Source organism: Gracilinanus agilis, chromosome 1 (assembly GCF_016433145.1).
Source record: "Gracilinanus agilis isolate LMUSP501 chromosome 1, AgileGrace, whole genome shotgun sequence".
Taxonomy (NCBI): Eukaryota; Metazoa; Chordata; class Mammalia; order Didelphimorphia; family Didelphidae; genus Gracilinanus; species Gracilinanus agilis.
The window spans coordinates 168937209-168952652 of record NC_058130.1 but is presented as its reverse complement, the minus strand read 5'-3'; the positions used below and the strand labels follow the sequence as shown (position 1 = coordinate 168952652).

Here is a 15444-nt window from a genome sequence, read left to right as displayed (position 1 = left end):
TCTCTCTCTCTCTCTCTCTCTCTCTCTCTCTCTCTCTCTCTCTCTCTCTCTCTCACACACACACACACACACACACACACACATCCCAAAACTAAAGTGAAGAGAGTTATCAATGAGAAGAGGATAATTAAAAATGTTAAAGGCTATTAAGAGGTCAAAAAGGATGGGTGCGTTTTGGCCTCCAACGTTTCCTAGCTGTCCTTCCAGGATAAGTCACTTAACTCCAATTGCCTAGTCCTTACTACTCTTCTGCCTTAGAACTGATATTTAGTATCGATTCTAAGATAGAAGGTCAAGCTTAAAAAAAATAAATAAAAAAGGATGGGTACAGGTTTTCCCTTTGGTTCCATCCATTCAACACCCCCAGGTTTTTTTAAGTTATGAGTTGATGATTCCCAAATCTACATGTTCAAGCCTTACTCTGCACTCACAGTCCCATAATAAGAAACTGGGCGAAATAGCCTCGAACCTAATCCATCTTTGACTATCTTGTCCACAGAGATCATACGTATAGATGTATGCAGTAGTGACCCAGTAGAGAGAGCACTGAACTTAAAGAGTCAGATGGTTTGAGCTTGAATTTCAGCTCTGATACTTGTAATCAGTGGCAATTTGGAAAAATTATTTAATTCTCTTTGGGGTAATTGATTGCTAGCCTAGACTCTGCAATTTTCATTACTCTAGGACATACCTTGGAGCACGGAACAGTCATTACTTACCAAGTGCATTCCTATTGAGGTGGCCATGGCTGTCTCAATCTCTGTTCCTATGTCTTCAATAAAGGGATATTCATCTTGCCTGTGGATGACAACTTTAGCCCCAGTTGATGATATCAGGAAGGGGTTATATTCATCTTCATCTATGTAAAGGACGACTTGTAGTCCTGAAGGGGAGAGGAGGACATGTTCAGAGCCCTGAGATTACAAAGAAACTTTCTATGAGAGAAATATGGAGTGAGGGAGCTCTTGCAGAGGGACCTTGTAAAAAGAGGCCCATAACCAACAGGGAAATTTGTTTAGCTCAATTATGCATTTTTGTTACATTTTTTTTAAGTGTGTGAGAGAATACTAAGGATCAGGTTCCTTTCCTATAGTGAGAAAAGAAAAAAAGGATATCCCTAAAGAATCATAGACAAGCAGGACAGCTTTTAAAGTCATATATTGAATTTATATTATATTATGCTTTTAAAAAGCAAGAGATGCCAAGTTCCATGTACAATTAAACTTCTCTTTGGTTCTAAATGCAAGTGGAAATGCTCATTTACTTGGTATTTATTAAATTTTCAAAAGAAAAGTAAAGGACAGAAGCAAATGTGGGTAGCATTCACATCCTTGTCACCTTTACCTGGACTATTGCCAAAAGCCTCCCAATAGGTCCTTCAAACCTATTTTCTCATTTCTCTAAACCTTTCTCTGGATAGGTGCCAAATTGATAAGGAATTAATGTGATACAGTAAAAAAAAAAAAAAAAGTACAGGATTTAGAAGGAAGGGACTTGGGTTCAAATTCTGATTTTGCTACTTACTGCTTTTTTGACCTTAGGCAAATGAGTTAGCATTCCTGAGCCTATTTCCTCATCTGTAAAATGAGAAGGACAGACTAGATAGCCTATTGGCCCTATAAGGTCCCTTCTGGCTCTAAATCTGTGATTCTGGCATATTCCTAAAGCCCTTGTTCAAAAATCTTCATTAGGAGAGACAGTAGGTAGCTCAGTGGATTGAGAGCTAGGTCCAGAGACAGGAGGTCCTAGGTTGGAATCTGGTATCAGACACTTCCACACTAAGTGACCCTGGGCAAGTCTCTTAACCCCCATTACCTAGCTGTTACTGTTCTTCTGCCTTGGAACCAATAGAAAGTATTGATTCCAAGACATAAGGTAAGTGTTAACAGAAGAACATTATACACAGAAATTGTAACATTATGGGACAATCAAAGGTAATTGACTTTGCTACTAAAAGCAATGCAATGATTCCAGACAATTCTGTGGGACTTGTGAGAAAGAATCTATTCACATCTAGAGAAAGAACTGGGGGAGTAGAAATCCAAAAGAAAACATGTGACTCCTCAGTTGTTAATATGGGTATTTGATTTGGGGTTTTGTTTTTAAAGGATTGCTCTTTTACAAAAATGAATAATATGGAAATGGGTTTGAGTGATAATATATATGTGTAACTCAGTGGAATTGCTTGTCAGCTCCGAGAGAGGGGAGGAATGAAGAGAGGGAGACAATATTAATCATGTAACCTTGGAAAAAAATGTTTTTAAAGTTAAAAACGATCTTCAATAACTTCTAATGTCTATAGGGTAAAATACAAACTCTTCAGTTTAGTCCTTGAAAATCGGATCCAAACACTATACACAAATGTGAAAGACTTAGCAATGCTAAGTGATCCTAACAAGATCAAAACAGTGATCCTAAACAATCCTAAAAGACTCACTAAAAAAAATGCTCTCTAAACCTAGTGGAAGAAATGATGAGCTCTTGGGTACAGACTGAAACATACTTTTTTCACTTAAATTTTCTTGCTTTTTTTAGCAAGATGGCTAATATGGAAATATGTTTTGCATGACTTCACATGGATAATTGACATTATATTGCTTGTCTTCTCAATGGGTGGAGGAATGACTGGAGAGAAGGAAAGAATTGGGAACTTGAAATTTCAAAAAATTAATGCTAAAATAAAGTATAATTATTTAAAAAAAAAGAAAGAAAATCAGATCTAACCTCTCTTTCCAGGCTGATTATTCATCACTTCCTTCTCTACCTTGAACACTATATTCTAATCCAACCGATTGGACGTTTTCCTTACACAATATGACATCTTCCATCTTTGTGTCTTTACCTAGGCTGTTCCAACATACCTGAAACGCTTTCCCTTTTCTCTTCTAAGAACTCCTCATTCCTTCAAAGGCTCAGCTTTAGTGCTTCCTTAAGTCCCAGATTCTCTTAATTGTTTGTGTCACCTTCCAGCCTCATCCCAGTCTTTTGTATATATTCTGAATTTGCTTATCTATGCAAACATTATTTTTCTCTCTCAGATAGAATATAAGTTTCTGGAGGACAGGAACTGTTTCATGTTTTTCTTTGCATCCCTAGTGCCTGGATACATGGGCCGTGTTTAATAAGTGTTTATTGATTGAAAACTTACAGCCCTTCTTCCCAGTGGAGAAAGATATTTGATTGACTCAAAGCCTAGTTTCACCCATTACTGAGCCTCTTTGCTTACCAATGGAGGTTTTGCTAAACACAGGCAAATCTCACTTCGTGCGTGCATGCTTATCACAGGTTTATATTTGTATCTTTGATAAAAAAAAATCATGGCCCTTTTCCAGCATTCATATCTGATGGCTTACTTTGAACAGGTGTTGGCAGCCATTGAAGCTGGCCACAGACATTGGCTGGGTCAGCCCTACAAGAGTGCTCCTTAGATAAAACAGCGAGAGCCTCTTTGTTATCAACTGGTTGAGTATTAGGGTCAGTCCACTTTCATTGTCAGCTGGGTATCACTAGTTACAGGAGCCAGGAACACTACTACTTCTTATATACTTCAAGGATGGTGTACCATATAAGAATGGTGTGGCCAACAGCCTAGTGGGAAGCATCATTGTGTAGCAAGTTTTTTTTTTAAACCTTTATCTTCTGCCTTAGTTATCAGAGCTCCTGGAAAACAAGGACTGTCTTTTGTTTTTCTTGTATCCTCATCATTGTTTAACATAGTATCTAAGTATTGGTTCCGAGGCAGAAGAGCAGTAAGGGTTAGATATCTGGGGTTCAGTGACTTGCCCAGGGTCACCCAGCGAGGAAGTGTCTGAGACCAGATTTGTGTGTGAGCCAGAAAGATTTATGTTTGAATTCTGCCTCAGAGATTTATCAGGCTGTTTAACCCTGGGCAGGTTATTTAACTTCTCAGCCTCAGTTTCCTCATCTGTAAAAAGGGGATAATAAATAATAGCATGTTTCTCAAAGAGTTGCTACGATGATCAAATGTGATAATATATGTAAAGGACTTAAAATACTATATCAATCTTCCTTCTGACAGAAGGGATTGCATCTCATAGGATCATAGACTTTTTTTTTTTCAAACCCTTAACTTCTGTATATTGGCTCTTTGGTGGAAGAGTGGTAAGGGTGGGCAATGGAGGTCAAGTGACTTGCCCAGGGTCACACAGCTGGGAAGTGTCTGAGGCTGGATTTGAACCTAGGACCTCCTGTCTCTAGGCCTGGCTCTCAATCCACTGAGCTGCCCCCTGGATCATAGACTTTTAAGCTGGAAAGGATCTTAGATATCATTGTGCCTAGTTCCTTCATTTTACAGATAAGGAAACAAGAGTCACAGAAAAGTTATGTGACCTGTCCATGGTCACATAATTATTAAGTTTCTGAAGTGGAATTTTAATTGGATTCTTCCTGATTACAAGTCCAGTGTCCTATCCACAAAACCATGCTGCTCTTAAACCTTTCCCAGTCTCAGTTTCCTGAGAATAACAAATGTGCCTGATAACAAAAGGGTTCTTATTTGAATCTAGTGAGTAGAGTGCTTTGCAAACATTACAGTAATTGTGAGTTAACTGTGAGAGCTTAAAGAGTTTATAGGATAGGGAGGCTAAGTAGCATAGTAGATAGAGCACTTGGCCTGGAGTCAAAGAACTTGGGTTCAAATCTAGCCTCAGACACCTCCCAGCTGGGTAAACCTGGAGTAGTCACTTAGCCCCGTTTGCATAGCTCTTGCCCTTCCATCTTAGTGGTGTTACTAAGAAAGTAAGGGTTTTTTAAAAAAGAGTTCATGGGATCAGATATTTAGACCTGGGAGAGAGGGACTTTAGAGATTATCAGGTCCACACCTCCTCAATTTCTGAGACCCACAAAGACACATGCCAAGATTGCTTGCCTGTTCTCAATGTCTGGGCAAGCCTTCTCATCTCTCCTCTTGGCTTCTTGACTTCCTTCAAGTTCCAGCTAAAATCCCATCTTCTGCAGGAAGCCTTTTCCAATCTCCCCTTATTTCTAGTGCTTTCCCTATTTTTTTTTTTAAACCCTTACCTTCTGTCTTAGAGTCAATACTGTGTATTGGCTCCAAGGCAGAAGAGTGGTAAGGGCTAGGAAATGGGGGTCAAGTGACTTGCCCAGGGTCACACAGCTGGGAAGTGTCTGAGGTCACATTTGAACCTAGGACCTCCCATCTCTAGGTCTGGCTCTCAATCCACTTAGCTACCCAGCTGCCCCTGCTTTCTCTATTTTGATCACCTCCAATTCACCCTGTCTATATTTTGTGGGTATATATAGTTGTTTGCATATTCTCCTCATGAGTTTGTGAGCTCCTTGAAAACAAGGACTGTCTTTTGTTTTTCGTGTATCCTCATTATTGCTTAACATAGTGCCAGGCACATGCTAGGTGCTTAAGAACTAGGGGTCAGAAGTGAGATCTCCACTAGATTCTGACTTCAGAGCCAGCATTCCTTCTGCTATGTCACTTGTCAGACTGTAGGCAACCTGTGATGAGACTCACCCAACAAATAACTGCTTTCCAGGCATATACTCAAAGCCTTTCTACCTTGAGGAGCCCTGCCAGGACATGATGCCCCTTTGCCAGAGTTAGGCATCAGGCTAGGACTTTACTGGGAGATCATCTTAACCATTCCAAGGCAATCAGGGCATATCTCCATTGCTTAAGCCATCTGTGAAAAGCTTATCTGAGTGGTCTTTTTTAGGTGTGGGGATGTTTCTGGTTCTTGTTCAGCCATGTCCGACTCTTTGTGACTCCAGGGACCACAGCACGCCAGAACCTTCTATCCCCCATCTCTCAAAATCTCTCCAGGTTCATGGATATCATTTCCATGACACTCTCTATCCATCTCAACATCTGCCGACCCCTTCTCCTTCTGCCTGCCATCTTTCTCAATGAGTCCTAGCTTCTCATTATGTGGCCAAAGTATTTAAAACTGAAAGGGACCTTAGAGTTCATCTAGTCCCAACTAAGCAGTGAGGGGACACAGTGGTTGGGTGTTAGGTCCTTAGGCAGGAAGTCTTGAATTCAAATTCAACCTCAGAATGCTTACTAGCTGTGTGACTCTGGGTAAGTCACTTACCCTCTTTACCTCAATAATCTTTAAAATGGAGCTAATAATAGCATCTACCTCACAAAGTAATTGTCAGATCAAATGAGATAATACTTATAAAGCACCTAAGGACTGTACTTTATAGCCACATGGTGGGCACTATACAAATGCTTACTTATTCCCTTTTTCTCCCCTCCTCTTTCCATTCCAATCCCCTCACATTTTACAGAAAAGGAAACTGTGATCCTGAGTAGGGAAATGACTTGCCTAAAGTCACACAAGAAGTATATGGCAGAGGCTGCTAGGTGGCTCAATGGATTGAGAGCCAGACCTGGAAAGGGGAAGTCTTGGGTTCGAATGTGGTCTTAGACACTTCCTAGCTGTGTGACCATGGGATGGGCAAGTCACTTAACCCCAGTTGCCTCACCCTTATTGATTTGCCCTGGAACCAATACTTAGTATACATCTTTTTTTTTTTTTAATCCTTATTTTTTGTCTTAGACTTGATACTAAGTATTGGTTCCAAGGTAGAAGAATAGTAAGGACCTGGTAATTGGGGTTAAGTGGCTTGCCCAGGGCCACCCAGCTAGGAAGTATCTGAGGCCAGATTTGAACCTAGGACCTCACTTTTCCAGGCCTGGCTCTCTATCCACTAAGCTACCTAACTGTCCCACTTAGTATTGGTTCCAAGACAGAAGGTCTTAGGGTTTTTTAAAAAGTGGAGTAAACAGCAGTTTTTATTATGTCTTCTGCCTCTAAATCCAGGATCTGTCCATTATACTTCTTATGGAAGCCAAAAGAACTCACAACCAGATATCCAGAGGAATTAAAACAATATCTCAGAGAAGCAGCAGCTGCTTTGGGGCTAATCTCAAAAGGGAATCTAGGCAGATAATATCTTACTAGATCATAGGAACTCAGGCTTGGCAGGAAGCTTAGCAGTCAGTTAGTTCAGTCTCGATCCAATCAAGATGCTACCCACCAAATTGGTCATTTAATTTTAAATACTTTAAACTCTCCAGGGAAGAAGAACCTACTACCACCTCTCCCTAGAGTGTGCCAGAGGGGGCTGCTCCCTTCTCCCTCTCCACATGCCTGAGGACATTTTTCACATCACCTGCCCCTCTGCCCCCCAGCAGTCCAATGGGAGCACTTCCTCCCTCCCCTTTCTGGGGTAAGGGGGCAGCCCACATGCATCGTGAGGGTGCAGTTTGGACACTTGGTCTCTAAAAGGTTCACCATCACTGCAGAGACATCCCGTTCTACTTTGGGAATCCGTCTGAGGCAGCCTGGCTTGGTGAAGACAGGGCTGACTCAGAGTTAGGAAGACCTTGGTTCAGATCCTGATTCTGACACTTTCAGCTCTATGTCTCTGGAGAAATCATTGAATCAGCTGAGTATTAGTCTCCTCATTTGTAAAAGGTGGCCAAAAATAATAACATCTGTGTTCTGGGGTTGCTATGAGTATCAAGTAAGATAATGTAAGCAAAGCTTATGCCAGTTCTTCTTCAAGAAGTTTTCCTTATTTTAAGCATAAATTTCCCTCATTTTGACATTTAATGGTTTCTAGTTCTTCATCTTGGGGTATCAGTAAAGTAGGGAAAGAAATGGTTCCTACTGAGACCACTCTGGGAGAGAGGCAGTGACATCCCAGATATTTGATGGAAAGAAGGAAAACAGGCATTTCTTTAAGGACCTTCACATTCTTAGTGACCTGACATCACTAAGTCACTCTTGAGAGGCCCTAATCCGCATTTTCTTACCATATTCACTGCCTCCCATGGAAGTACTGAGGATGGTCTTATTGGTGGCGCCATTGAAGGTGTAGCAATTCCCATACATTGGATGGTGGAAAAGAGTGAAGTTCCTGAGGGATAAAACTGAGTCAGACAGTTCCACATCTGAGATTCTTCAATGAGCTTGTCTTATCTCTTAAACAAAAGCAAGTCAGGGAGGAGAGCACTGATGTGTTATGGGCTCTAGTATAGTTCATTTCCCCCTTCCCCCACTTCCTTGGGAATTGCTATCAATTGTTTTTCTTCCCCATCTCCTCCATCAGCATTACCTGCCTTACCATCTATTCTCCCCACTGATTCCTTCTATATCTGTCTTGAAGTCTCTGTGCACTATTATTATTCATCTTGTTCACATCTTTTTTTGGCTGAATCCAGATAGAAATAGTCTTGGGACAAGTCATAATCCTGTCATAATTCTCTTATACTTAATGTTCTGTAGTTTATTACGCAGATCAGGGGTTGTTAAACATTTTGGTCTATGGTAATTCTTTATATTCTTTTTTTAAAAAATCCTTACCTTCTTATTCTTAAACCCTTACCATCCATCTTGGAATCAATACTATATATTGGTTCCAAGGCAGAAGAGCAGTGAGGGCTAGGCAATTGGAGTTAAGTGACTTGCCCAGGGTCACAGAGCTTGGTATCTGAGGCTGGATTTGAACCCAGGTCCTCCTATCTCTAGGCTTATCTCTATACCCATTGAGCTACCTAGCTATTCCAACTCTTTATACTCTTTAAAAATTTTGAGGGCCTCCCCCAAAGAATTTTTGTTTATATGGATTATCATATTCAAAATGAAAACATCTTAGTATGATTATGACAACAATTTTGATCTTAAACTATAATTTCCTCACTTTATTTTTCTTGCTTTTTTTTGGAATATGGCTAATATGGATATGCTTTGCATGATTTCACATGTTTAATTGATATCATAGTGCTTGCCTTTTCAATAAGTAGGGAAAGGGGAAGGAAGGGAGGTAATTTGGAACTCAAAATTTAAAAAGAAAGAATGTTTAGAAGAAATAAATTATTTAAAAAAATAGTTTTTCTCTCATGGACCTAATGAAAGGGTCTGCCTGGACCATCCCTTATGAACCACTGATGAAGGTGGGTAAAATAAATACTTTTGCAATTGAATGAAAGTACTGAGATATAATCTGTATGCTCACTACGACCATCTTTGGAACAATTTGTTATCATTAGAGAGTCAGCATGGATAGAGAGCAAGCCATGAAATCAGTAAATCAGGTCCAACTCTTTGTGACTCCATTTGGGGTTTTCTTGGCAAGATAATAGAGTGCTTTACCATTTCCTTCTCCAATTCATTTTGCAGATAAGGAAACTGAGGCCAGCAGGGTTAAGTGTCTTGCCTTGGGCCACCCAGCTAGTAAATGTCTGAGGCCAGTTTTTAATTCAGGAAGATGAGACTTTCAGGCTCAGCACTCTAGCCACTGCACCATCTAGCTGCTCCTAAACTTATTGCTGATCTGCATTGGTAGAGGGAGTTTCCTTTCTGAGAGTTCCTTATACTAATGATATCACAGGCTAGATTTTAATCATTATTGTTAATAGTAATAGAGACTGGACCTGTTATTTAATTGATATAAGGAACCACCTGAGTGAGGAAACTCCCTTTACTGATGCAGACTGGCACCTTCTCTGCAATTATTATTATTGTTATCACTACTTGTAGTAATAGTAGTAGTATTAGTAGGAAATCGAGGACCAGCCTTGGCTTCTCTCCATTCACTTTCTCCTCTTCCACTAAAACTTCTCAATCATGTGTCAACTGTACAATAAAGGGAGGGAACGGGATTCCAAAAAGGAGAGTCAGGGTTGGAACACATGCTACATTCTTGGCTTGTACAACCTACAACTTAGCTCCGTGTGGCAGGAACTACAGTCCTCAGTGGCAAGAAGAGGTTCAAGATTGAAAATGGAGTGAGGGAAGTGGCGCATCCCCTACTGACCTGGCGTCACAAGATACCCCATCAAAGAAGCAGGTCACTAGCAATTCCTCTGCGGAGTAGCTCATGTTGATTTTCTTCTCCAGGGGCACTTGTGCCATGATATTCATGTAGTGCAACTTGTACCATTCCCGAATGGCGTTGACCCCAGAGTTGAAGGTATAGGTTGCACAGTCATCACTGGTGCCATTGTTGGCGCACTGTGAATGAGATTGAAATGAAACGGTGTTTGTCAGCCCCTGCTAGCAATGCACAGCTAGAACAAGGGGAAACTATCTTCTACCTAGGCTACAGAATTTTATTTCACTTTCTTCAACCACCTTAGCTAGAACTCAGGTATCATGATGTCAATAGCCTCATGAAATGATGGTGCCTTGTAATTAGAGTGGGAAGGGGTTGACTTTATACTAAAGAATTCTAGGTAGAACTAGGGGGCAGGGAGAAGAGGGAACATGTGATGTGGATAAGGTTCATTCTTTTTTCTTAGGCTCTTGGACAAGGGTGGTTGCTGCTATTGACAACCTTTCTAATGTTGAAAAGTTCAAGAATGGACCCATGTAGGTAGAACTAACACACCTCTACTTAAACTGCATGGATATGAATATAAGCCATGTCCCTTCCCTCCAAATCTGACTTATATAAAACTTGAGTGTAACCTTAAAATGAGTGGTATTTTCCAGTGTGTGTGTGTGTGTGTGTGTGTGTGTGTGTATAAAGGCATACATATGCCTTTATACATAGATATTTATCTATATATCTCTCTACATATGTATACATAATGTAAATATATATTGCTCAATCATTAAACATTTATTAAGGGCCTATTGTGTGCTAGGTGCTATGCTAGGCACCTTAGGAGGGCATGAAGAAAGATAGATACATACACTTCTCTCTTTTGGCATCTCTAAGCCCATTCCAGGTTCAGCTGCAGTGTTTCCTCTTACAGAAGGATTTTCCTTATCTTCTCAGTTGTTAACAATTCCCCTTTGCTCCTCCAATACAATGACTTACTTTGGAGGGATTTTGTATTTATTTAACTGTGCACATGCTGTTTTCTACTAATAGAAACAGAAGCCCCTTGAAGGCAGGGGCTAGTTTTCTTTTTGTCTTTGTATGACCAGCATCTAGTGACATATCTGGAACATTGTAGGATTTTTAAAAAAAATCCTTACCTTCCATCATAAAATCAATACTAAGTTCCAAGGCAGAAGAGCTATAAAGATTAGGCAATTGGGATTAAGTGACTTGCTCAGGGTCACATAGCAAGGCCAGATTTGAACCCAGGATTTCCCATCTCTAGGCTTCGCTCTCAATCCTTAGTTCAATCTCTTAGCTGCCCCCATTGAAGAAGTTTAAGAATTGCTTTTAGAACTTTGTTTTTCCTTTCAAAAAAAAAATCTTATTTTAGAGTTGCAGCCTATTTATATGTGTGGTCTACATCTGGATTGACAATAGTATAAGTACATGCTTACACACACACATTCACACACCAGGGAATATCCAGAGAATGACCCTCACCATCTGGAAGCCCACAGTTTTCTTGGTCTCCTGCACATGCATAACATCAGAGGCCTTATGGACAATGGTGCCATTGATTTTCCGTTTCCTCCCTGTCAGAAGATCAGTGGCTTCCTTGGTGGTATCATCTAGCTCAAAGATCACAAGAGGCGTAGAGTTTATGAATTTTGAATGGCTGCCTTCTTCCACTGATTGGGAGGGATCAGCCTCGCGCCGCTTCCGGGATTTGATGTCAGAAAGCCCATATAAATTTTTCAAAGCTTTTTTGGTCTCTTCATCTAGACTAGCCAGAAGTTCTTTCACAGCACTGTACCTGTCAGGAGATAAACATGAATAATGAAACGAGGCCAACCCCAGACAACTGCTCCTGTTTTGTACAAGGCAGGAAAAGCATAATGTGCTTTTTTCACACTACCTCAAACAAAGTCCCAAACTTTGCCAGAACCCAATTTCAGGATACTTTCCCAATCATCTTCCCCGACAAGGACAAACACAAGTTTAAGTGAGTTGAAATGGTCTTCTAAGTCCAAGTTCAGTGGTCATCCCACTTCTCTACAGATTGGGGAAGCATTAACGACATTGCAATTTAGCATTCTTGGTACCCCAGGATAGAGGTGTAGCAGTCAGGAGATCTGACGATGACTCACCTGAGATGTCACTTTTTGGAGACTCACCTTTCCCCTGCACACTGGAAAAATTCAAGCTACTTCCTATCTACATCATAACGCAGTCTCAAAGATTCCTCAGCAGGCAGCCAGAGGGTGGCCTCGAAGTCCCTTTGCTAGGGGCTACCCTGACTCATACCTAGGGATCACAATCAGTGAAGTAAGGTTCGACCAGGCCTGATGTCTTTAGCTGCTCAGTCAATGCTGGAAGTTACTTGGGCAAATTTTCTCAGGTTTGTACTTCCCTCTCCGAGTCGATTTCAGGCATAAGACCTTAATTCAGAGAGGGAATGGACCTGGAAGTCTGAAAAATGATAGCTTGGGTTAGATGAGCTATCATTTTTCAGACTTAAAAGCAGTTCTGGCTTACTCTAAGAGTGGGAGGCCAATATCTTAAGCAAAGGTTCTCCTGGTAGTAATATTTATTACTGTGTGTTCTACCTTTCTCTGTTTTTCTCTTTAACCTACTAGGCAGTAAGTTCCTTGATCCATCCATCCATCCATCCATCCAATCATCCGTCCGTCTGTCCATCCGTCCATCCATCCATGCATCCATGCATCCATGCATCCATGCATCCATGCATCCATGCATCCATGCATCCATGCATCCATCCATCCATCCATCCATCCATCCATCCATCCATCTGTCCATCCATCCATCCATCCATCCATCCATCCATCCATCCATCCATCTGTCCATCCATCCATTCATCTATCCATCCATGTATGCAAACATACACACAAATAAATTATTTTATCAGAGTAACCGCAGCAGATTCTATTTATAAGGGGATTCCAAGGTCTTGAGTAATGTGGTTGGCTCTTGTAAGTCACCTCACAGACCCCTTCCCTGTTCCTTATAACCCAGTCTCTTACTTGTAAGGATTGATATTGCAAATGGTGACAGCTGGGAAATTGAGCTTCTGGAAATGGACCTTGATGGAGACAGAGACGGTATAGAAAGAGAGGACCAGCAGAGCACACTGCCACAAAATGAGCCCCACAGCTGAGAGTGTTAACATGATCCAAATAAGCCGGCGCAGACGGCCCCGGGACACCACAATCCGACGGCAGCCATGGGTGTTGGTGTTCAAGCAATACCATTTCATTAGTTCCTTGATCGAGGGAGCCTGAGGACCTGTCACAGTCAAGTTCTTTTTAATTTTGGCTGTGATCTTCTCCCCAGGAGCCATGGCGAAGGTCAGATCTGGAAAGGGATGTAGGAAAAGGCCAGGTGGTAAGTGAAAGAAGGCACGTCTGCAAAAACCTGACCTTCCCTGATTGTTTCTCTTGGTCCCTTTCTTGTCCCTCACGTCCATTCTTAGGAGGAACCTCCTTCTGGGGCTAATGCCAGTCAGACCTGAGGGAAATCTTGTTCCTTTTATCTACTGGATACTTTGCACTTATAGAAGTTGGCTTCTTCTCCAGGATATTTGTTTTTAACTATGGTCTCTGCCAAAGAGTCTTGTTTTCTCCCCTTACACTTATTGACCCAGCCCTGTAGGGTTCCTAGAGGCTTAACTAAAGAATTACTAAAAAGGACCAGGCAAAGAAAATCCATTTTGGATTTTTCTGGTAGGAACAGCATAGAAAAATGAGTTTTTTACAGTTAGTTTTTATTCATTTGATTAATGTGACCTTAAATCTATAAATTAATTTTAGTAGCATTGTGATTTTTTTATGAATTAGCACAAACAGTGAAATCTAATGATTATTTATATCTGTAATTTGTTAAATGTTTTGTAGTTGTCTTGAGTATTGAGGTAGGCTCCCTTCGAATATTTTATGCATTATATAGTTATTTTGAGCAGAGTTTCTTCTTTTTTTAAAAATTTTTACCATCTGTCTTAGAATTGATACTCTGTCTTGGTTCCAAGGCAGAAGAGCGGTGAAGGCTAGGTAATTGGGTTTAAGTGACTCACATAGGGACACAGAGCTAGGGTTTGAGGCTAGATTTGAACCCAGGACTCCCATCTCTGGGTTTGATGCCCTTTCCACTAGAGCTACCTAGCTGTCCATTGAGTAGAGTTTTTTCATTATCTTTTTTTGCTGGTTTTGTTAGCAATATTCAGAATGGTTGATGATTTTTGTAGGTTTATTTTACATTTTGCTACTTTATTGAAGTTATAAAAACATGAATTCTGCAAAGACAATTTGCGAAGCCTTCCAACTATGCCTTTTACTAGAATCATTCATATGAGTGTTTTACAGTGACAAAGACTTCTCCTATCTCATTTGATTGTTTTTTTTAAACCCTTACCTTCTATCCTAGAATCTAAGTATTAATTCTTTTTTTTTAATTCAGATAGTTTATTTTCCCAATTACATGGAATAATAATTTTCAACATACATCTTCCAAAATTTCAAAAGATCCAAACCATCTCCTTCTCTCTCCTCCCTCCCCTCACTCTGAGATGGTAAGCAATTTGATCTGGGCCTTACATGTACTATCAAGCAAAACATACATCATACTGGTCATTATTATAAGAGCACACTCATACAAAAGCAAACTGCCCAAATAAACCATAAATACACTGATGTGAAAGACAGTGTGCTTTGATCCACATCCATCCGACTCCCAACAGTTCTTTCTCTGGAGGTGGATAGCACTCCCTGTCATAAGTCTTTCAGTTCTGGCCCAGATCATTGCATTGCTGAAAATAGCCAAGTTTTCACAGTTGATCATCATCTTAAGTATCAATTCTAAGGCAGAAGAATGGTAAGAGCTAGGCAATTGGGGTTAGGCGAATTGCCCAAAGACACACAGCTAGGAAGCATCTGAGGCCAAATCTGAACCCAGGTCCTCCTGACTCCAGGTCTGGCACTCTATCCACTGCACTGCCTAGCTGCCCCATCTCATTTGATTTTCACGACAACCCTGAAAGGTAGAAAGTGCAAATATTGCCCCCATTTTAAAGACGATCAAACTCAGGTCAGAGGGACTAAGTAATATGCCAGTCAAATTCTTTCAACTCTATTTCTATAACTCCACTTTTCTCTGCCCACAAAGTGGCCAGCCATGTTCCAGCTCCCATTACCTTTTGCTTAGGCTATTGCTATAGCTCCTTAATTGATTTCTTTGCAACTGGTTTCTCCCTTATCCTATTCATCCTCTGTTCAGCTGCCAAAGTGGTAGTAAACATCACTTCCCTGTCCAAGACACCTCAGTAACTCCTCTTGGCCCCTAGAAAAAATGCAAACTCTTCTGTTTGGTACTGAAAGCCTTATATAATTTTTATTCTCTCTATCTTTCTTTCGTTAAAAAACAAAACAAAACAAAACATCTCTTACCTTCCACCTTAGAAGCAATACTGAATAAGGGTTCCAAGGCAGAAGTGTGATAAGGTCTGGGCAATGAAGAGTTAAATGACTTGCCTAGGTTTACACAGTGAAAAAGTGTCTGAGACCAAATTTGAACCCAGGACTTCCCATCTCTAAGCTT

At 40.7% G+C, this 15444-nt stretch overlaps 1 protein-coding gene across 1 annotated transcript in view; it reads right to left on the bottom strand.

The window, feature by feature from the left end:
• Positions 1–13195, bottom strand: part of SCNN1G (sodium channel epithelial 1 subunit gamma) — a 26038-nt gene extending 12843 nt beyond the window's left edge. Inside the window, exons 1-5 of the mRNA XM_044657295.1 lie at positions 12879–13195; positions 11338–11650; positions 9823–10019; positions 7820–7923; positions 720–883 (exon numbers count right to left, since the gene is read on the bottom strand). Coding sequence (XP_044513230.1) covers positions 720–883; positions 7820–7923; positions 9823–10019; positions 11338–11650; positions 12879–13195 — 1095 coding nt within the window. The remainder of the gene's footprint in view (positions 1–719; positions 884–7819; positions 7924–9822; positions 10020–11337; positions 11651–12878) is intronic.
• Positions 13196–15444: the final 2249 nt, after the last annotated feature.